Below are 22,349 nucleotides of genomic sequence, written 5' to 3' on the forward strand. Positions count from 1 at the left end.
CCTGACTCCAAGGACAAGAGCTCTATCCACTGCACCACCTAGCTGCCCCCTTCACCTGAGATTTGAAGGAAACTAGGGAAGCCAGAAGGCAGAGGTAAGGATGGAGAGGGTTGCCTGAATGAAGGACAGCCAATGAACATTCTGGGGCCTGGAAATGGAACCTCTTGCTCCAGGTACAGCAAGTAGCCTATGTCACAGGATCACAGAGTACACTGTGGGGAGAGGAAGAGATTAAGGTATAAGAAGGCTGGAAATGTTGGCGAGGTGTGGGGGGGGGAGGGGGGCTTTGAAGGGCTTTGAACACCAACCAGAGGAGTTTATACTTGATTTTGGAGGTGATAGGGAACCATTGCAGTTTATTGAGTAGGGGGGTGACACGGTCAGACCTGCACTTTAAGATAATTTGGACAACCTAGTGGAGGATGGAATGGAATGGGAAAGCGGCAGGTAAACCAACCAGCAGACTGTTGCTATAATCCAGGTGTGAGGTGGTAAGGGCACTGCATTAGAGGGTGACAGTGTCAGAGGAGAGAAAAGGGGTATATGTAAAAGTGAAATAGATAGGTCTTGACAATAGATTGATAAGGGGGAATGAGAGAGGGGAGTTAAGGACACATAGTCTGCAAGCCTGGGTGACTGGGAGGAAGGTAGTACTCTCAACAGTAAAAAGGAAATTGGGAAGAGCGAGGGTTTGGGGAAAAAATAGTGAGTTCAGTTTTGGACACATTGAGTTAAATATATGGGAGACTGAAGGTCAGCAGAGAGGTTAGGGCTTTGGTTTCCAAGGCTATAAAATGAGAGAGCTCGATGAGATGGCTGCTGAGGTCTCTTCCAACTTTCCATCTATGATCCCAAGTCTTCTGGGAGAGCTTCTTGGCAATCACCACTCTATGTCACAGGCAAATCTTTCCACACAAAGTTCACTGGTTCTAGGAATATGTTTGCTGAGTGGAAAGACAATTAGTTTGGGAGCCAAAGGATCCAGACTTGAATACTGGCTGATACTATCTGTGTGAGACTGGGCTAAATGTAAAATGAGGACATGGAGCTAGCTACTAAGTGGTAAAATGCTCGGAGTTTTGAGAGGCCAGAAAGACTTGAGTTCAAATTCAGTCTCAGACACGCATTAGCTGTATGACCCTGAGCAAGTCACTTAACCACTGTTTGCCTCAGTTTCCTCAGCTGTGAAATGGGAATAATAATAGTACCAACCTTCCACAACCTTGTCGTGAGGACAAGATGAGATAACTGTAAGTGCTTAGCACTGTGCCTTGAACACAGTCAGAACTTAAATGCTGCTTCTTTCCCTCTTACTCCTTCCAGTTTAAAAATTCTTTGATTCTAAAACATGGCTCACCATACACAATACATTAGATGAAATGTCACCATGGTGTAGAGAGCTCCACAGAGGTAATATTTCGCCACTGTGACAGCAAACTGTCAAAATTTCACAGAAGAATTTGGTTATAAGGTATTTAACAAAATGATGTTGGCCTGGGCAGCTTCAAACTGTACCTGTACAATTAAAGTGTCCTTGTCATACATAATATAGCCTTTGTTTAAAAAATATTTTTCGAATAAAAACAGAAAGAAAAAGAATGAAACTAAATGCTGTTATGATGACTGGGTTCAGCCATGGGTAAGAGTTGAAAACACACATGTGCATACATATATGTATATATATGTACATGTATATGTAGATATATAGATATGTATATATTATCACACATACATATACATATATATAATATATACACATATAAACACATATACATATATATTTACCTCCTCTCTTTGCAGAGGTGGGGGAATAGGCCTATGGAATATTGCATACACTGTCAGACACAGTTATTGGTTTCTACTTTTTTCTTCTTTCTTTTTGATCTTTGTTGCAAGGTATGTCTCCCTGAGTAAAGGGAGAAGGATTTGTTATAAAACCATAGATATCAACAAAAATATTTCAAAGCTTGTTGAATAAATTCTATTCCAGTAGAACAGAAACCCCTTGAGGATAGAAACTGTCATTATTTTCATCCCGAATGCCCAGCACAGTGCTTGGCACATAGTAAGCAATAAATGGTTAAGCTGAATTGAATAAAAAGAAGAATGAACAAATGAACTAGATGAAATGAAAATGTCTTCCTAGATTCTACCATGATGGATCTCAATGAGTTACTAATTCCATTATTCTTTGTGTTTGGAGCTGAGAGAGCAAATCAATTTATTTATTTCATTTCATTTTCAATATTCACTTTTATAAGATTTTCAGTTTTAAATTTTCTCCACCTCCCCAAGAAAAGAGAATGGTTTGAGAAAGAAAAAAACAAAGGAAAAAAAGAGAAAATAGTATGTTTCCATCTGAATTCAGATTTCATGGATGTGGATGTGGATAGCATTTTCCATCATGAGTTTTTTGGAATTGTCTTAGTTCATGAGCAATTAATTTTTTAAAAATGTTTTAAACACCTGGAAAGACTTACAGAACAGATGCTGAGTGAAGTGAGCAGAAGCAGGGGGACATTGTACACAGTAACAGCCACATTGTGTGATGATCAACTTTGATGGACTTAGCTCTTCTCAGCAATGCAGTGATCTAAGACAATTTCAAAAGACTCATGATGGAAAATGGTATCCACATCCAGGGAAAGAACTATGGAGTCTGGATGCAAATCAAAGCATACTATTTTCTCTTTTTTGTTTGTTTTTTCTTTCTTGTGGTTTTTCCCTTTTGTCCTGACTTTTCTTTCACAACATGACTAATGTGGAAATATGATTAATATGATTGTAAATGTATAGCCTATATCAGATTATTTGTTGGCTTGGGAAGGGGAAAGAGGTGGGAGAAAAAAAATTTTAACTCAAAATCTTATAAAAATGAGAGTTGAAAACTAAAAAAATTTTTTTTAATAAAATGGAGAAAAAAAATTTTTAAATAATAAAAAACAGTTTAAATACTCAGTAATTTCCTACTTGACTACATCTATGTTCACGTCTCTTACATGTAAGCTTTGGGAAGAGGAAAGTTTTATCTTCTCTTACTTTTAATATCTGAATAAACAACATTTTGAAATATAAATTCTGAATATTCAAGCACATCAATGACTTCAGCAGCCTTAGGGACTTCTGAGTATAATCAACTTACAGGCCTCGAGTGACTTAAAAAAAAAAATTCACAAAGAAACAATGGATTCTATAGTTCCTTGAGTCTGAGAAGGGGCATTTCCTGGAGCTCAGTGTTATCCAGTCTCTCCATGTGTCCCAACAGGATATCAGCAACCTCCTCTGAGAGAAGATTAAATCCTTCCACTTTCAGAAATATTTGAAGGCTTAGACTGCAATACATATCCAAAAAAGGAAGGTATTAAATAAACCACAAGCTCTCTTTTGTGTTTGAATTTGCCTTCTAAACTTCTATTCATTAACATGGTAGCTTTTAAAGTGTCTTTTTCATACTGTATGCCAGAAAGTCATGCATTGAGTAGGAGACTAGAATACTTTTAAGATTCTTAAAATTCTAAAGATTAGTATTTAAGATATGATTTTTAAGACTTGTTTTTTTTAGTGAGTCAAATTGGGGTTAAGTGACTTGATCAGAGTCACACAGCTAGGAAGTATTATGTGTCTGAGGCCAAATTTGAACTCAGGTCCTCCTGACTCCAGGGCTGGTACTCTATCCACTTGGACACCTCACTGCCCCTTAAAGTTCCTTTTTTTTTTTTCTTTTTGGTGAGGCAATTGGGGTTAGGTGATTTGCCTTGGCTCACACAGCTAGTAAGTGTTCTGTGTCTGAGACAAACTCAGGTCCTCCTGATTACAAGGCCAGAGCTCTATCCACTGTGTCACCTAGCTGCCCCAATTTTTAAGATCCCTTCCAATACTGATTCTCTCTCTAAAAACTTTTAGACGTGAATCTCCATCTTTGAACTGTGTCCTTTTGCACTGGTTGTTAAATACTCTATCTCACCTCCACCTCTAAGAATCTTTGGCTTCCTTCACCCATCAGATCTAGCACTCCCACTTTCTATGTGATACATCTTCTGATCCCTGAAGCTGCTAGTACCAGGGGTATGCTAGGGCCAGCTCTAAATTTCATTGTGATGTTACTGTGGAAATCTTTAATACACTGTTCTAGCCATTTATTAAGAACCTCCTATGTGCCAGGCGCTGTGCTAAGTACTTTATATCTCATTTGACCCTCACAACAACCTTGGGATATAGGTGCTATTATTATTATTACAGTTGGGGAAACTGAGGCAAACAGAGGTTAAGTGATTTGTTCAAAGTCACACAGCTAGTATCTGAGGCTGGATTTGAACTTAGGTCTTCCTGACTCCAGGTCTAGTGCTCTGGTTTCTATTTAAAATAATATAGCACAGAGGTTGTAAATCCTTTTTATGTAGTACACCAAGGCAGAAAGTGCTCTTGTATTAAGCAGTCTCTTTCTGTTCAGGTCATCTCTTTTCACCAACAGTTAGGCGGTGGAGGAAGTGAGGTTATGCAAAGGCAGCTGGAAAAGTTTATAGGTACTCAATACTTGCAACAGGCTCCTTCTAAGCATAGTCACGCAGTGAAATGTAGCGGGAATAAGCCAAGAGAAGTGCCCAACAAAGGGGTAAAGAGGCAGGCACTGCCTGCCAGGATAGCTGCCTTGTGTAGGCACCTCCCAATAGTGATCAGTGGGCAGTCTCATGGCCATTTAGGGTGGGGTCTATGGCTATTTATTTGTATTGTGCTTCTAAAGCCTGCTCTAATTCATCTTCCAACTGGTCTTGGGCATCAAATCCTCCATAGATCTCATGAATGCTATAATGGTGATGACCCTCTCTCAGGCATTGCTGTAACTATTGTCTGAGTCAAGGCACCACCTTCCTCAAGCAGCCATATTGGAGACCCAATGGAAATCTTCAAGCACAGTCTTGTGACCACATAGTGGGGAATGTTATAAAGTGAATTCCTGCTCATATATAGGAGAGATTAGTTGATCTCTGAGGTAACTCTTTTTCTCAGGTTATGGCAATATACTTCCCCAAGAGCTTGTTCTCACATCTATCCCCTTGAATCTTCTCTCAAGCCTAGTTTTGTTACTCATCATGCCATCTTATTTGGACTATATAGTGAAAAAACTTTACCCTTGAACTCCCTGTGTCCAATTTCTTTCTTCAATTCATCTTCTAAAGAGCTGCCAAAATGTTCTTCCAAAAGCACAGGTCTAATCCAGTCTCAGACCAAACACTTGGACACTTACTAGCTATGCGACCCTGGGCAAGTCACTTAACCCCAATTGCCTAAAAACAAAAACAAAAACACACCAAAACAAAACAAAACAAAACAAAAACAAAAGCACAGGTCTAATCACATCACTCTAATGCTCAAAAAAACTTCTTTGGCTCCCTATTATCTCCGAGTTAAAACATTAATATGTAGCCTGGCATTCAAGGCCTTCCACAAATTGGCTCCAACTTAACTATCCTTCTAGTCTTATTTCATGTTATTCTTCTTCATGCACCTCACATTCCAGATCAATTTGCCTATCAGGTGAACTCCGGTTACTTGAACTATTAGTTCCCCAAACTCAATATACCATTTCCTGCTTCCCCATATTCACATAAGTCCTCCATTACGCCTAAGACATACTTCCTCAACTCTGCAGATCAGAATCTTTATCTTCCTTCAAAGGTTATGCTTAGATACAAACACCTTTCTTCCCCTGGCTCTTATTACTTCTCTCTCTCTTTCTCTCTCTCTCATTCCCTCCCTCCCTTCAAATCTTCCTAGAGTACCTCAATCAATCAAAAATAACTTAATAAGCACCTGCTTGTGCCTGGCACTGTCCTAGGTGCTGAGGACACAAAGACAAAAGTGAAACAGTTCTTGCCCTCAAGGAGCTTATGTTCTGCTAGGAGAGACAATATGTACATATGTAAGTAGATACAAAATGTGCACAAAGTAAAACCAAGGTAATTTTAGAGCCAGCAGAAAGAGTTTTTCAAGACACTAGAGTTTCTAAGAGGCACAGTGAGGAAAGACTGAATTCCAGGTATGGAGTGGGGCAGTCTGTTCAAAGGCACAGAGATGGGAGATTGGAACATGTGAAAGATATCAAATGGGGCAATATGACTAGAAAGTAGATCGCACTGAAGGGGAGGAATGTATAATATGTCTGAAAAGCCATATAGTAATCCTTTCTTTGCGTTATATTTTTCTGTGTACATCCCATACTCCCCAGCAGTGCCTTTCTTCTGAGACTTCTCCCAAATTATCTTGTATATTACCTTGTTTGCACACAGTTGTTCACATATTGTCTTTCCCTTTAGACTGTGAGCTCCTTGAGAGCAGGCACTGTCTTCTGCCTTTTTTTGTGGCTTTAGCACTTAGCACAGTGCCTGGCCCATAGTATCCACTTAATAAATGTTTACTGGTAGTGCAATGTAAGCTGCTGAGGGACCTGGAGGTTTCCAACTTTGTATCCCTATTGGCTAGCATAGAGCCCTACACATAGCAGATGCTTATAAATGTTTATTAAGTTAAAGAGACCCACTTGGGGATTTTATGATCATTATTCCTGGGGCTAGATGTGTGCTCTTTTGAGAAGGGGGTTTTCAGAACCATATGAGGGAGGATGATCTCAAAGCTACCGCCAAAATGCTGAAGAACAGATTTTGTAATTAATCACCAAGTTCACCAAACTGAGAAACTCCAGAGATGACAACAGTGGGTCTATTTCTGGAGCTCTGTAGTGAGAACATGATCTCACTGAATTAATTCAATAGGCTTCAAGATACACAATAAACCCTGCCCTTATTTGCAAAGAACAAACAAGCCAGGCTGTTTCCCCAAAAGAATGTAGCATAATGTCACAAGTGACACACCCAGGGGCAATTTGTAAAAAGCAATAAAGCTTTAAGTCAAAAGACCCTGATGATCCTTGAGGTCCTTCCCAGCTCTAAATCCTAAGATGATGTTTTATTTTTTAACTTCCAGAAATGAGTTTTGGTCATGGTGTGTATTCAAAACTCATGAGAATTATCTGCCCACATCAGTAGTATATGAATCTTGAGGAAACTCTCCTTAGAAAAGATAATTATATGAGTTTCTTTACCACAACAAAGGCTGTCTCCATGTGATAGTGCAGTTTTTCTCCCTCTCTCAAAATATGATGCATTGCAAAGTCACGAGTTTGACATGAACCCATTACTTTAGGGCCCATAAAATGTTCTCATCAAAATGTTGGAAGGAGCCATTTGTGAAATCAAACTGAAGAGTACTGAGAGGGTGGATGTCACAAAAAAATTGAAACCCACCCAAAAACCCTCAAACCATCCTAAAAAGAAAAAGTCTCATTAAGTCAATTCCTTCTGAGTGTTTCCTAGTATCTTTCTCTCTAACAGGGTCAGGCTTGACTGCTTCCTAGATAATAATAAGCTGACATTTATGTAATGCCTCAAGGTTTGCTTAGTACTTTATATTACCTCACTTAATCCTTGCAACAACTTTAGGAAGTAGGCATATGGGAATTATTATGCCTCTTTTACATATGAGGGCTCTGAGGGTCAGAAAGAGGGGCAGAGTAAGGAGAGCTGAACACAGGCCTCTGCTGACTCCAGGGTCACTGGGCTTTTCCCTCTACCACAACACCTCACTTATGCAAAGTCAGTTTGAATTTTAGCTTTTGGGATTACTGAAGTCATTGCTGAATTAGAATGTGAGTGGCTAATAAATCTTTTGACATCACGTTGCTTCTCAAAATGGAACTGCTACAAAACAATACTCATCTCCTGAGAGAATTAAATTGTAATCATCAGGAGTTCTAGGCTGCCTAACTTAATAACACCAGCTCTGTAATCCAAGCCAGGGCCTAGTCATCGTTAAGACCACATTAACAGAATTTGGGGCATCTAGGTGGCAAAAGGCCTGGAGTCACAATTTGGGGCAGCTAGATATAGTGCCACAGTAGATGGAGTGCTCCACCTGGAGTCAGGAAGACTCCTCTGTCTGAGTTCAAATCTGGCCTCAGACACTTACTAGCTGGGTGACCCTGGGCTAGTCACTTAACCCTGTTTACCTCAGTTTCCTCATCTGTAAAATGAGCTGGAGAAGGAAATGGCAAAGCACTCCAGTATCTTTGCTAAGAAAACCCCAGATGGGGTCATGAAGGATCAAACACGACTGAAAAATGACTGAATGAAACAGAATTTGGGGCATTGTCAAAAATGCAACCTTTAACCAAAGCATGAATCTACTCTACGATATCTGCAACAAATAATCACCTAGCCTCTATTTGAATACCTCTGGTGCTGAAGAACTCAACACTCTTTGATCCCCTTGGCAAGTCCATTATATTTTCTGGTGCTTTAATAGTTAGGAAAATCTTCTTTCCTATATCCCCTTTCTAGTAAAGGTCATTATGTTAAGGACCAGTGTGGAAACTACCTCCAGCAACTCAGAAGTTCCTGAAACCCATTCCAACATTCTATCAACTAAACCATACTGCACTTCTTTCTAGTCACTTCTTCTAAATACTCCTTTGTAAAATAACAATGGCTTATATTTACATATTGCTTTTCTTTACATGCAGGATGTTCTGCACTAAGACTTTTGGAACATCTTTGGAACATCCTGCATATGAGAAATCAATGCTCACAACCACCCTATGAGGTAGGTAAGGACAATTATTGTTGTTCAGTGGTGTCCAACTTTTTGTGACCAAATTTGGTTTTCGTGGCAAAGATACTGCAGTGGTTTGCCACTTCCTTCTCCAGCTCCTTGCACAGACGAAGAAACTGAGACAAACAGGGTTAAATAAATGACTTGCCCCTCTTCAAACAGCTAGTAAGTATATGAGGCCAGGTTTTAAATCAGAAAGATAAGTCTTCCACTGTGTCACCTAGCTTCTCCCCATTTTATAGATGAAGAAACTTGGTTCAAAGAAGTCTAGCCACTTGTTCAAAGTCACATAGCTAGCAAGCGACAAAGTCAATCCTCAAAACCAGCCCCTGTACCTCCAAATCAAGGGAAAACATGATTTTACTCCCTTGGAAGCGATATGATTACAGAAAACTGGAGGATGGGGCTGGCAAAATCAAAGTCAATAATTATTTCCTCCCCTTTATCTTCCTCCAGTTTATATTCAAGTAAAGTAATATCATAAGCATAAAGTAGGTAATTAATATATACTTGTTGGATTGGAGTAGATAATTGTATATTAATGTGCCTTTTGCACAAGGGAAGGAAGCATGGTGCAGGAGTCAAAAGAATTTGAAATTCAGAGTCCTATGTTGGAATCCAACTCTAATTGGCCTCAGTTTCCTCATCCGAGGTCTCCATCAGGGTCTAAAGCTTATAATGAAGTGTGATTATCACAGACCACTTACGTTCCACAAGCACTGTGCCTCCTCTTCGAAGGGCAAGGCCAAAATGCCTGCCACCCCCCACCCCTTCACAGACACACACACACACACACACACACACCTACAACTCAGTTTGACCCAGAGTATTTCGCATGTAGCTGTCGCATCACACCAGCAGAACACCAAATCCCCACCAGCACCGAGACTCGGCAGGTCTCCCCTCCAGCCCCACCCCCGGAGTGAGCCGGGAGCTCTGGGGGCACCGGGAGCTGCTAAGTGCCTAGGATAGGCTGCAAACACTGACCAACTGACTGACCGACTGACGGACGCCCAGCGAGGGCGGGGCGGCGGCAGCTGCAGCTGCAGCAGCTGGGCACGTCCCAGCGCTGCCTGGCTCCTCGGGAACCAGCCCTGGCCACCTTCCTTCCCCTCCACGCCCCAGATTGAGGCGTACTCTCGCCACTCTCCGGGAAACAGAAAGGGTATTCCGACTCACACAGGGTCCCTGGGTCTCTGGGGCTTCTCCCCAGCCGCGTCTTTCGGGTTCTGGGAGAAGGAGCCTCCCATCTTTCCTTAACTTAGTGCGGAGTTGGTTCCCGCTCGGCCCTTCGGCTTGCCCTGCAGCAGGCGGGACTGGAGGCGAGAGGGAGGAAGAGGGGGTGGAGCAGAGGGTGGGAGAGTGGGAGGGGGCAGCCGTTCCTCAGGGTCCTGAGCCCTGCCCCAACCCCAGTAAAACGCTCCCGGGACCTTCTGGCTGCCTCCCTTCCAGGCAACTGCATTGTCCGATGGGCGGGAGGTGGCCTGAACCGCAGCCAATTTCGCCAGTTGCAGCGTTCGGCCGCCCCAAGCCTAGATCACCCAGGGCTGGGGTGAGTGCCCAGAAAAGGGAAGGGATAACCAGCCCACTAAACAGAGGGGGTGATGTGGCTGCCGGGGTAGAGGGGGTCATAATAGAAAAAATAAAGTATTAAAGTGGGAGTTATTAGCCTGCTGGGGTCACGAATAGATTTCAAAAAACTTGGATGGGCAAAAAAAAAAAAAAAAAAACTTTATTTTCACTGACCTCTCATTGAAATTTAGCATTTCCTTCAATTATTTAAAAACACTCTTCTGAGAAGAGATCTATGGGCTTTGCCAGATTTGGGGCAGGGAGAGTGTCCACGATACTCTTCCCCAAAAGTTAAGAATCCCTGAATTAAAAGCTGGAACGAACTTTAGAAATTATCTAGCTTGACTCCCTCTTTTGACAGATAAAGCTGAGAGCCACACAGCTAAAGTGCTTTGCTCACAGTTGCACAGGCAGTAAATAGCAGGGAGGAGGTTCGAACACGAAGTCCCGTACTCGGCTACTCAACACATCACAGCTGCGTTGTTTCACAGCGGACTCTGTCATCCACTGGGTGGAGCGAAGCCCACGAAATCGTTCTCCCTCTCCCACTTTGCTCCTCAAATGTGACTGAGGACGAGGAGTGGAAGGCACAGCTGGAGAATCAGATTTCCCTCGAGGGGAAGAAGGGGTGCTTTCTGGGCTCCGCAGCAGGTCAGTGATGCTTGCTCAAGTCCAGGAAGGTTGTTGGTTGCGCGGCTTTCATCACCTTGTAGACTCAGAGGGCTGGAAGGTAATCCTTCTGCAGCTGGTTCTAGGTAGGCTACCAGAGGCTAAGCTTAAAGCGATGTGGTACTGTGCAATGAGGTGCTGTGGGTACCTCGTTGCATTAAGGGTCGGAAGACTGTGAGTATCTAATCTAGGTTTGTCATTTTATTCCTTTTTGGTCTGGGGAAAGTCACTTCACTGGGCTTCAGTTTCCCCAGCTGTAATCCTTCGCTCCTGGATCTGCTTTCCCTTTGTTTTGGCATCCACTGCCTTTATCCTGCCTCCCGGTCACTGCCATCGCCTGTGGGCTGCCACCGTCATCTTTCAGCACAATCATGCGGTTTCCAGCTTGGCTCAAGAACTCTGCTGCTGTCGGGCAGCTGCAGATTGCCTCTGTTACTAGGGACTCCTGTTTCTCACAGTCACCATCCAAAAAGCCCTCCCCACCCTGCCCAGCCGGCAGCTAGGTGGCACAATGCATAGAGTGCTCCATCTAGACTCACTTCCTGAGTTCAAATCTGGCCTCAGACACCGACTACCTGTGTGACCCTCGGCAAGTCATTTAACCCTGTTTGCCTCAGTTTCCTCATCTGTAAAATCAGCTGGAGGTGGAAATGGCAAGCCACTCCAGTATCTTTGCTTTGTAGCAGCTCAGGTATTCTGATCAGAACAGCTTGGAAAGGGAGAGGCTGGATCAACTTATGCCCATACCATATGCTTTAGTGGGGCCTTTGCAACCAGGCAATGGAGTCAGTATGTTATAGTGGAAGAAATGCTGGATTGGGAGAGTCAGATGACCCAAGTTGGGATTTTGGATCTTCTCCTTATCTATAATGGAGCAAATCACTTTATCTCTTTAGGTGCAAGTTTCTCATATGTAAAATGAAGGGGCTGGACCAGAGGATTTCTTAGGTCCTATGATCCTTCAAGTTCCAAATGTTATGATCTTATGATCCTTTAAGGAGATATCCTTGGAGAGAAGCTGGTGCCCCCTTTTCTCCTCTGACTCGGTCACCACCTTGTTTCAGCCCCTTAGCACTTCACACCTGGACTATTGCAATAGTCTGCTTATTGGTCTCCCAGATATAAATTTCTCCTCACTCCGGCCTACCCTCCATCCAGCTGTCAAAGTGATCTTCCTAAAACATAGGTCTGACTAAGTCACCCCCTACTCAATAAACTTCAGTGGCTCTCTATCACTTCCAGGATCAAATTAAATAAAAAAATCTTCTGTCTGGTTTTTAAAACCTGTCGCAACCTCTCCTGCCCCTCACTTTTACAAACGTCTCATACCCTACTCCTCTCCACTACTCTGCAATCCAGCGACACTGGCCTCCTTGCTGTTCCTTGAACAAGACAATTCATCTCCTGACTGCGTTTTCACTGGTCCCCCCACCCTCCACCCCTGGGCCATGTCTAGAATTCTCTCCCTCTTCATTTTTGCCTCCTGGCTTCCCTGACTTCCTTCAACTTCAGAAAAAATCCCACCTTTTAGGCGCAGCTAGGTGGCGCAGTGGCTAGAGCTCTGGCTTTGAAGTCAGGAGGACCTGAACTCAAATCCATTCTCAGACACTTGACACTTTCTAGCTGTGTGACCCTGGGCAAGTCACTTAACCCTGATTATCTCACCAAAAAGAAAAAAAAAATCCCATTTCCCAGATCTCCTTTAATGCTAATGTCTTTCCTCTGTTAATTATCTCTAGCTTATTCTATATATCTCGCTTATAGAGTTGTTTTCATGTTGTCTCCTTCATAAGGGGCAGCTAGGTGGTGAAGTGAATAGAATGCCAGGCCTAGAGTCAGGAAGACTTATCCTCTGGAGTTCAAATCTGGTCTCAGATTCTTATTAGCTGTGTGACCCTGGGCAAGTCACTGAACCCTGTTTATCTCAGTTTCCTGGTCTGTAAAAATGAGTTGGAGAAGGAAATGACAAACCACTCCAGTATCTTTGCCAGAAACAAAACAAAACAAAACAAAAACCCTCATGGTTCATGAAGAGTTGGATATGACTGAAAAATGACTGAACAACAACCCCCATTAGACTATAAGCTCCTTGAGAAGCAGGATTTGCTTTTGTATCCCTAGCACTTAGCACAGTACGATGGCACATTGTAGGTGCTTAATAAATGTTTGTTGACTGGCTGCTGAACTATTAACTTATAATAGTGCGCTACAGTGGGAAGAATATTAGATTTGGAATCAGATTTCCTGGATTTAATTGAGCACAAAATTCTATTTCAAAAGATTTGTGTTTCACTGATGTTGCTTTAATGTGTGACCTTAGAGAAGTCATTTAACTTTTCTAGGCCATAGTTTCTTCCATGTATCCCCTGCAGGGACTGGCACGTGTGCAGAACATTTCCAAAGGAATCGGTTCACTTGGGGAGGGCTAATGTGCCTGCTTTCAAGAGAGGGATGATGGTGTTAAATGGAAATGCCTTTGAGAGACTATGGAATATGCATAGACATTCTGCAGCTGGTTCTAATCTTCTAACCACGTAGTTAGAAGGTGCCTTTTTGATTGGCTGTATAGCCAGAATTAAGAGTATCTTGGTCAATCCCCACTAGGGTCACAAACCACATGACCTTCTGGAAGTAGGTCTCTGTTCTTTTCTATTTTAGGTGAAAGGATTAGTGACTTTGGCATTGTAGCATCCAGGTTTTGCAAATAGCCCAGCATTTGATGCCTCCTGGAATAGAGTTAGCTTCAAAACTGACCTTTGGGATTCAGCCCAGTAGTAGCTGAGACAAGGACTTCTCAGGCAGTCATGCCACATTTGGATATGAACTTGGTAGAACCAATGCTATGTAAAACCCAAGGTAAGCTTGAGCTCACTCTACCCAGACACTAAGGTGAGATAAGGGAAAAGAGCATGAGCCTGATGTTGAGGGGAAATGTTTGTCCTTTTGTTCTTGCTACGTCTTCAAAGCAAATTGTCTCTTTATAAGAACTGATTGATGTTAAAGTGGTTAAATGCAACTGGGTCTCTAGTCACTGGCACCTAATAGTAGAGAAAATACAGTTGGGCTGGGCTGGGGATGGTGGGGTTAGAGAAGAAACACTCCAAAATCTTCAAGGTACCCCAACATCCCAAAGGGCAGGTGAAGCTTTTCCGACTTTGGGGCTGTGTGAACCAGAATGTACTTGCTACATATAAAATAAGAGTTCAGACTAAATGATCTCAAAGGTCTAACTCTAAATTTTGGGTGCTAAGAATAGCCAATAACTGTATCCCTCTCATCCCATCCCCCACCCACTCCTCAGCCTGCATTTAGACTTCTTTTCCCCTTTAACACTTTCTTTGATGTTTGTCTGACATCACTTGTATAAAAATGAGAAGACAGCACCCATTCGATGTATTTTGCTCAGGTCCTTGACCCTCCAGAAGGATGAAATCCAGGCTCTGGTTCTAGGGAAATGAAGTGTCTGATCACTGCCCTGACTCCACCTCATCCACTTGTTTTAGTTGTATCAGATACCCTATGGAGAGAAGCTGGAAGTCAGACCTATATAACATCTTCCTCTTTTAATAGTCAGTCCTAATCTGTACCCTTTTGGTATTTCAGTGAGAAAAAGGAGAATTATAATTAAAACCAATCTATCATACCCCTCACGTCTAATCAATCAATCAATGGATCAATAAATACTTAATAAGCCATTTAAATAAAGTGTTTTCCCAGGACATTAACCTTTGATATTTTGCTCTTGCTTCATTTACCAGTTAGTCAGAAGGAAAAATGTTCCAGCAGCTAAGGATAATCCCTGATACTTAATTTCCTTATTTATATAATTGGGGGAATTAGATGAGATGCTTCCAAAGGTCCTTTCCAGCTCTGACAATCCTATGATTTTATGCTCTGGCCTTGTAACCCCTGGGATTGGAAGGAAATGAAATCAGGTAAAATGCACAAGCCTTTACTTGAATTCAATTGTCTATGCCAAGTACCTTCTGCTTGGGGCTAAACTTGATATTTCCTCTGATAATCCATCCACTAAGCCTTCATTCCGAAGAATGCCACCTTGGGACAGCTGAACTACTTTCAGAAAAATGTGATCCAGCTCCCTTTGGCTTCCTTATTTTCAGATAATGATACCAAACACATGCAAAAAGTAGAAAAAAAAAGAAAAAAAATCAGCTGGACCATTTTCAATTCAATTTGATTGAACAAGCAATTATTACACACTTACCACATACAAGCCACAGTGAGAATTTTGTATGTACTACATCTTCCATTCAGTTGTGTAATAATAGAGGGATGTACTAGTACAGAATGTCACTTGCAGAAATACTGCTGCCTGGTCCCTACTCATGCCCTTACTGAGGATACTCATGTGATTCTCATAAAACTTGAGGAAGTAGCTATAAAGGTTGATAGTTGTTGATTTTTTCTAGGTCACTCTTTTTCCCCCAATATTAATAAGGTCCAAGATTTTTTCCACGAATTTAGTACCTCTACCTTCTTCAGATACCTTGTGAATTAATCCATCAATGCCCTCAAAATTAGGTCACCTCCAGCCTAGATCTCCTCTATGCACACAATCTAATTCAGCTGCTCTTTCCATATTTATTCTCTTTAGGGCTATTTCTACTTCCTCTATATGAGAAGTTCTTAACCTTTTTTTGTGCGTTGGACTCCTTTGTCAATCTGGTGAAGCCTGTGTACCTCTTTCCCAATAATGTTTTTCAATGCGTAAAATACAGTATGTAGAATTACAAAGGAAAGCAATTACATTAAAATGAAACTATTTTTTTCCATCCAATTTCATGAACCCCTAGAGTGGACCCCAGGTTAAGAACCCCTGTTCTATAAACCCATCTAGGACTTATTCTTTTTTTTTTAAGCAGTTATTCCAGTAGAGCAAAATGGTGTCTTAAAGCCTCTCTTCCAACAAGGTGTCTCTTATCCATATGTTAAAATTATTCAAGATTCCTTGAAAAATATGCATCCCTAGTAGGTACCATGGAAACCTGATGGGCCAGATATCTGCCTACAGTCAGGCAGACTACCCAGAATTCCCCTTCAGCAGTTTTGTTCTTGACATTGAATGGACTTGAAGTCCATTTATTTACTTATTTATTTATTTTTTGCTTTTTGGTGAGGCAATCGGGTTAAGTGACTTGCCCAGGGTCACACAGCTAGTAAGTGCCTGAAGCCAGATCTCAGGTCCTCCTGACTCAGGCTGGAGCTCTATCCACTTGGTCACTTACCTGCCCCATTGAATGGACTTCTAAAAAGAGGATGAGGAGTCTCTACTTTGCCTAAGGAACCTCTGAGGAAGGAGTGAATACCAGGACATATCTTGACTAGTAGAGCAGGAAACAGAGTCTTATTGGGTGGTCATCACCTGAGCTCTCAGGGAGACGATAGACCCAAGGCTCAGAGGGAAGCAGGGTGGGGAAAGGTGTAGACCATTCAAAACTGCTACTTGAGTGGGGTAAATTAGCAACCAAGCAAAAACCAGCAGGAGTAAGGCAGTGAGAAACCAACCCCGAGGCTATTTATGACACCCCCTCCTCCAACTTTTCTTTCTTCCAACCCTCTCATGGGGTGCAACCATTTACCAAAAAATCCTTTACTTTCTGCTTCCCCCCACCTTTTGATTCATGGGAGGAGGGCTGGAGAGGAAAAAAGGCAATTTTGTCCCCTTTTAGTTCCTATAAATGGTTTTCAGGCAAGTTATATTTTAATGGCTTACTTTCAATTTCTGTGCTATCTCAACTGTTATTATAAAAACTTGATGGATATCATTGGAACTGTTTGCTTATTGATTGTGTGGAGTAAGAACGTGATAGTGAGAATTAAAATCCTTTAAGAGACAGTTGATATTTTTCTTTCGGTGCAAACTGGTGATGGGGGTGGGGGCAGAGCCAATTAGAGAACAAGAGAGCCTTCATGTAATTTATTAGCAACATATTGGTGATTATTCAAGCCCTTGACATTAGCTTTTTTTTAAATGAACTTAATATGAGAAAAAAAGATGCTGAGAAAACTGAGCTATGAAGAAAGCAGCTACTTTTTGCCTGAGGATGCTTTGTTGTGGGCCTACAGCAGCCTTGCTGAAAGCCTGGCCTTAGCAGAAGTGGAGTAATTTGGAGAAATGTATGAATTTTAACAAGGGTTGGCTAGCAGCTATTGCTTTCAGTTAGAGCTCCTGCTATTGCTCACACTGCCCCCTAGTGGTTGGAGATAGAATAAACAGAAGCTGTTCAGTCCTTTCAGACTCTTGTGGTCCCATTTGGGGTTTTCTTGGCAAAGATATTGGAGTGGTTTGCCATTTCCTTCTTCAGCTCATTTTACAAATGAGGAAACTGAGGCAAACAGGGTTAAGTGACTTGCCCACAGTCACATAGCTAATAAGTGTTGTATTTGAGGCTGGATTTGAACTCCAGAAGATGAATTTTCCTGGCTCCAGGGTTGGCATTTTATCTATAACACCACCTAGCTGCCCCTAACAACAGAGGCAACCTTGTTCAATGACCCTCTGATCTTTTTTTTTAAGCAGTTGACTTAGTAGAACGAAATATTGTCTTAAGTAAGGCATAAAACAAAAAGAAGTACGCTCATAAAAGTTGTTCATCAGTCATGGAGGAGATCCAGGGCAGAGTTCAAGTTGGTAGTGAGGGTAGAGTACTGGACCTGGAGTCAGGAAGACTTGAGTTCAAATGTGACCTCAGACATTAGCTCTGTGACCTTGTGCAAGTTACTTCAGCCTCTAATTGCCTCAGTTTCCTCAACTGTAAAATGGAGATAATAATAGTACCTACCTCCCAGGGTTGTAGTGAAGGTCAAATGAGATAATATTTGTAAAGCACTTAGCACAGTGCCTGGCACATAGTAGGTGTTATATAAATCCTAACTATCAACACCATCCTTATCATTATTGTTACCAAGTTGGAGAGGGATTTTCTGTGGATGATGAGGTCATCCAGATGTTCCTGATTGTAGATGACATTGTGCTCATTGTGTTAAGTCCCCAAACATTACACAGCCTCATGGAAGAGACCTATAACCACTGAAAAAAGTTTTTGTCCTAGAGACAATAGGGAGCCACTGAAACTTCTTGAGTACGGGAGTGACATGTTCAGATCTGTGCTTTGGGAACAGCAATTTGACAATTGTGTGAAAAATAGATTATATTTAGAAGCAGCCTAGTGTAGTGAATGGAGAGCTGGCATCAGTCAGAAAGACCTGGGTTCCAGTTCTGATTCTGACACATACCTCAAGACCCTGGGCAAGGCACTTAATCTCTTAATACCCCTAGGCAACTCTATAAATTGCAAAGCAGTTGCTGATCTGTTTCTGTAGAAGGAGCTTCCTCAGTCTACATCAATGAAATCACATGTCTGATGCCCGTGAGAGAGAGAGAGAGGATAAGAGAGGGAAAAGACTAGAGGGAGGGAGACCAGTGAAGCTAGTCCAGTAGTCCAGGCAAGAGGGGATGAGGGCTGAACTAGAGTCATAGTTGTGTGAGTGAAGCCAAGGGGATAGATGGAAGAAATAGTGGGGGCAGCTAGGTAGTGTAGTGGATAGAGCACAGGCCCTGGAGTCAGGAGGACCTGAGTTCAAATGCGGCCTCAGACACTTGATATACTTGACACTTACTAGCTGTGTGACCCTGGGCAAGTCACTTAACCCAATTGCCTAGCCAAAAAAAAAAAAAAAGAAAAAGAGAGAGATAGTGTGGAAGTCAATCCACAGAACTTGGAAACTAATTGGATATGAAAGGTAAGGGAGAGTGAAGAACCAAGAATGATTATAAGACTAAGAACCTAAGGACTGGAAGGATAGTGGTGTCCTCCACAGAAGCAGGAAAATTTGGAAAATTAATGGGGTTTTTTTGGAGGGGGGGCAGGGATGTCAGGATGGGAGGGAAGAGAATTTCAGTTCTGGAATTCCCATGGAGCTTAGATAGAGATGATAGAGATGCCCAATAGTGATACAGGACCATCGTTCAGAAAGGACTTGAACGCCGGACATGTGAAATGGAGAGTTATCTGAGTAGAGACAACCGAACCCCCGGCGACTGAGAAGATCAAAGGGAGAGAGCAGAGACAGAGTGGAAGAGGGCAAGGCCAGAGTCCTGGAGGGCACCCACACCTAAGCATGCAGGACACGGGACAAGGATGCTGAGATCTGAGGGGTGGGAGGAGAACAGGAGGGAGCAGTGACATGGAAACTTGGGGAGGAGAGGGTGGTCACCGATATCAGCCCCTACCCAGAGGGCTTCTGAGATATGGGACCCACCCTTCTCCTCTAAGGCAGCTGCACTCAGCACTTGTCCAGAATTTGAATGTGTATTTCCTGGGAGGAGAAGGAGAACGTGGTATTTACTTTGATAATTCACTTTTTTCTTATTTTTATTCCTACATAGTGGTTCAGTGATAGAGTAACCTTGTATGCTTTTCATTTAAGTTATTGATTAAATTTTTTTTTCGTATGTTTAGCATGATTGTACATGTATAACCTATATCAGATTGCTTGCTGTCTTGGGGAGGGAGAAAAATTTGGAACTCAAAATCTTACAAAAATAAATGTTGAAAGCTATCTTTACATGTAATTGGAAAAAAAGTAAAATACTATTTAGTGTAAAAAATTTTTTTTTCAGACCTTGGCCATTTATTGTCAGAATGGATTTTGTCCATAACTCAAACTTTCAGGACTCAGTGACTACAGACACCTGCCTTGAATATTGGCTACTTCTGTTTCTTTAAAACAGTAACAACAAAACCCATTAAAAATGGCTTTTATTTACCTGGTGACCTGGAAGGGACTCAGTTTATTTAACATGGGTGTCTCCCACTTTCAGAGCCAGAGAGGGAAACAACCTCCCAGAACACTCCTCATCTTCACCCTCCGAATTCACTGCTCTCTACCCACTAACACAGGAGGTTCCTGACTGCCAAGAAAAGCAGACCTGGATTGCCTCTGGCTAGCAAGAACTCTAGGCCTGCTTTCATAAGAAGTTCTTAAATTGGGGGGAGGGTTCCTTAATTTTAAACAACATGTACATTTAAAAATAGAATCAGGAACATAAAAATTATTGTCATTGTTTTGGGCCAATTCAATTGTGTGTAGGGATTCTGAATTCAGCAGAGATAGTTAAATCATCCAAAGACATTTTATTAAGCACCTTTTATGTGTCAGGCACTATACTAAGTGCTAAGGATACAAAGAAAACCAAAAATTATCTCTGCCCTGGAGGAGCAGGGGGGAGAGAACATGCAAACAACTCTATAAACAAGATAAGAACAGGATTATAAATGGGAGATAATCAATAGAGTTGAAAGGAAGGGAATAAGTATTTTTATAGTACCTACTATGTGCCAGGACTGTGGTCCTCACAACAACCTTGGGAGGTAGATGCTGATATTTTTCTCATTTTACAGTTGAGGGAACAGGCAAACAGAGATTAAGTGACTTGCTCAGCTATTAAGTGTCTTGAGGCCAGATTTGAACTCAGGGCTTCCTGACCCCAGGTCATGTCCTTTATCAGCTGGGCTACCCAGCTGCCTCAGGTTCTTTGAGCCTCATAACAACATGGTGAGGTAGGTATTACAGATATTATACCCATTTTCAGATGGAAAAACTGAGGTTCACAGAGGTTAATTAACTTGCTCATGATTGCACTGTAAATAATTGTCAGGAGTATAATCTAACCCATGTCTTTCTAACTCCCCAGTCTAATATCCTGTTCACTTCTTAATGTTGCCTCTTGAAATTAACCAATAGTTAGGATCACAGGATTTTAGATCTGGTAAAGATCTTAGAGGTCTTTCAGTTTAATTCCTTTATTTTATAGGTAAGGAAACCAAGCCCCCAGAGTCAGAGAATCATAGGATTTATTGCTGGGAGTAATTTTATAGATAAGAAAACTGATGCCCAGAGCGGTTCAGTCATATGTATGGCAGGGGAGGTCCTCTGACTTCAGATACAGTGCTTTTTTCCATTGCATCATATGTTCCTTGAGTGAAATGATCTGCTAAATCCAAAGGGACAGAAGAGCTAGGATTCAAACCCCAGTGTTCAAATCTGTTCTATGTTGCTGCCTGTGTGAGAAAACAATTTCCCCTTTCGGGGCCTCAGTTTGGATATTGAGGGTGAGAGAAACTGGAAGTTAAGGATGACACCTAGGTTGTGAGCCTGGATGACTAAGACGATGGTGATTTCTTTGACAGAGAAGTTAGGAAGAGGGGAGAGGTTTTTTGGGGGTGGGTATTTAATGAAGGGGCAGCTAGGTGGTATAGTAGATAGAGTGCCAGGCCAAGAGTCAGGAAGACTCATCTTCCCAAGTTCAAATCTGGCCTCAGACACTTATTAGCTGTGTGACCTGGGCAAGTCACTTAACCCTGTTTGCCTCAGTTTCCTCCTCTGTAAAATGAGCTGGAGAAGGAAATGGCAAACCACTCCAGTGTCTTTACTAAGAACACCCCAAATGGGGTCAGAAAAAATCAGACACAACTGAAAAGGACTGAGCAACAACAAAAATGATGAGTTCAGTTTCAGACGTGTTGAGTTTAAAAGATCAGAAGGAAGCATATTTTAAGTCAAACGTCTAAGGAAAGTCAAGGTAAAAAACCGAATTCTGTATTGTTTGGTATTCGAGGCTGTACTCAGAGGGCAGGGAGGGACGGTAGTTATTTATCTTAGCTTCGTGGGAGCCAGAAAGTCCTGCCAAGTCACAGGAACACTGCTTCTAGCTAAAACAAGCATCTGACCTTAAGAAGAGGACTTTTGAACAAAAGCAACTCCAAGAGTGGGTAGAATCGAATAAATACAGCAGCCCTGACCCCAGCAGGCTGGGAATCGTCAGCCACTCTGCAAACTGAGGTCAGGGCCCACGCTGGAATGATGATTGTGCATCAGCCGATGAGGCTGTGGGAGCGGGATGTGATTCATGGCGTTGGAAAATGACAGGTCTAATGTAGTGGAAACCTAAGCCAAAGGCTGCTTTGGCAACAGTTACTCAGTGTCATCCATATCTGCGTAAGTGCTGCTCCCCCCCCCCCCCCCCCCTGGCCCAATTTGCAGGCACTTTGGATGACTTTTTTTTTTTTTTTTAAAACCTCTTGTTTCATCAGTAAAGGGAGAGGTTCAGGCGAAGTACTTCTCCCTATGTTGATCAGCACCTTCTCTGTTACCTATGGTCTTAGAAGGTTGCCTTCTAAGTTGAGAAGTTAAGTGACTTACCCAGGATCACATAGCTTGAAAGGAATAGTGGTTTCTTCAACCTGGTCACTTATTCAAGTTCTTTTTTTTTTTTGCATTTTAGGCAATTGGGGTTAAGTGATTTGCCCAGGGTCACACAGCGAGTAAGTGTTAAGTGTTTGGTCTGAGACCAGATTTGAACTCAGGTCCTCCTGACTTCAGGGCCAGTACTCTATCCACTGCGCCACCTAGCTGCCCCA

At 42.2% G+C, this 22,349-nt stretch overlaps 1 protein-coding gene across 2 annotated transcripts in view; it reads right to left on the reverse strand.

Moving 5' to 3' along the window:
- TACC1 (transforming acidic coiled-coil containing protein 1) overlaps positions 1-22,349 on the reverse strand; it is a 150,247-nt gene that overhangs the window by 124,256 nt on the left and 3,642 nt on the right. The window contains exon 1 of one of the 2 annotated variants that reach the window (XM_027865024.1): positions 9,844-9,921. The exons of the other annotated variant lie outside the window; for it this stretch is intronic. Coding sequence (XP_027720825.1) covers positions 9,844-9,914 — 71 coding nt within the window. The 5' untranslated portion in view covers positions 9,915-9,921. Of the gene's footprint in view, positions 1-9,843; positions 9,922-22,349 lie in introns of those variants that run through there. 2 annotated transcript variants of the gene reach the window in all.

The sequence above is a fragment of the Vombatus ursinus genome, unplaced genomic scaffold (genome assembly GCF_900497805.2).
Source record: "Vombatus ursinus unplaced genomic scaffold, bare-nosed wombat genome assembly UNPS02014778.1, whole genome shotgun sequence".
Taxonomy (NCBI): domain Eukaryota; kingdom Metazoa; phylum Chordata; class Mammalia; order Diprotodontia; family Vombatidae; genus Vombatus; species Vombatus ursinus.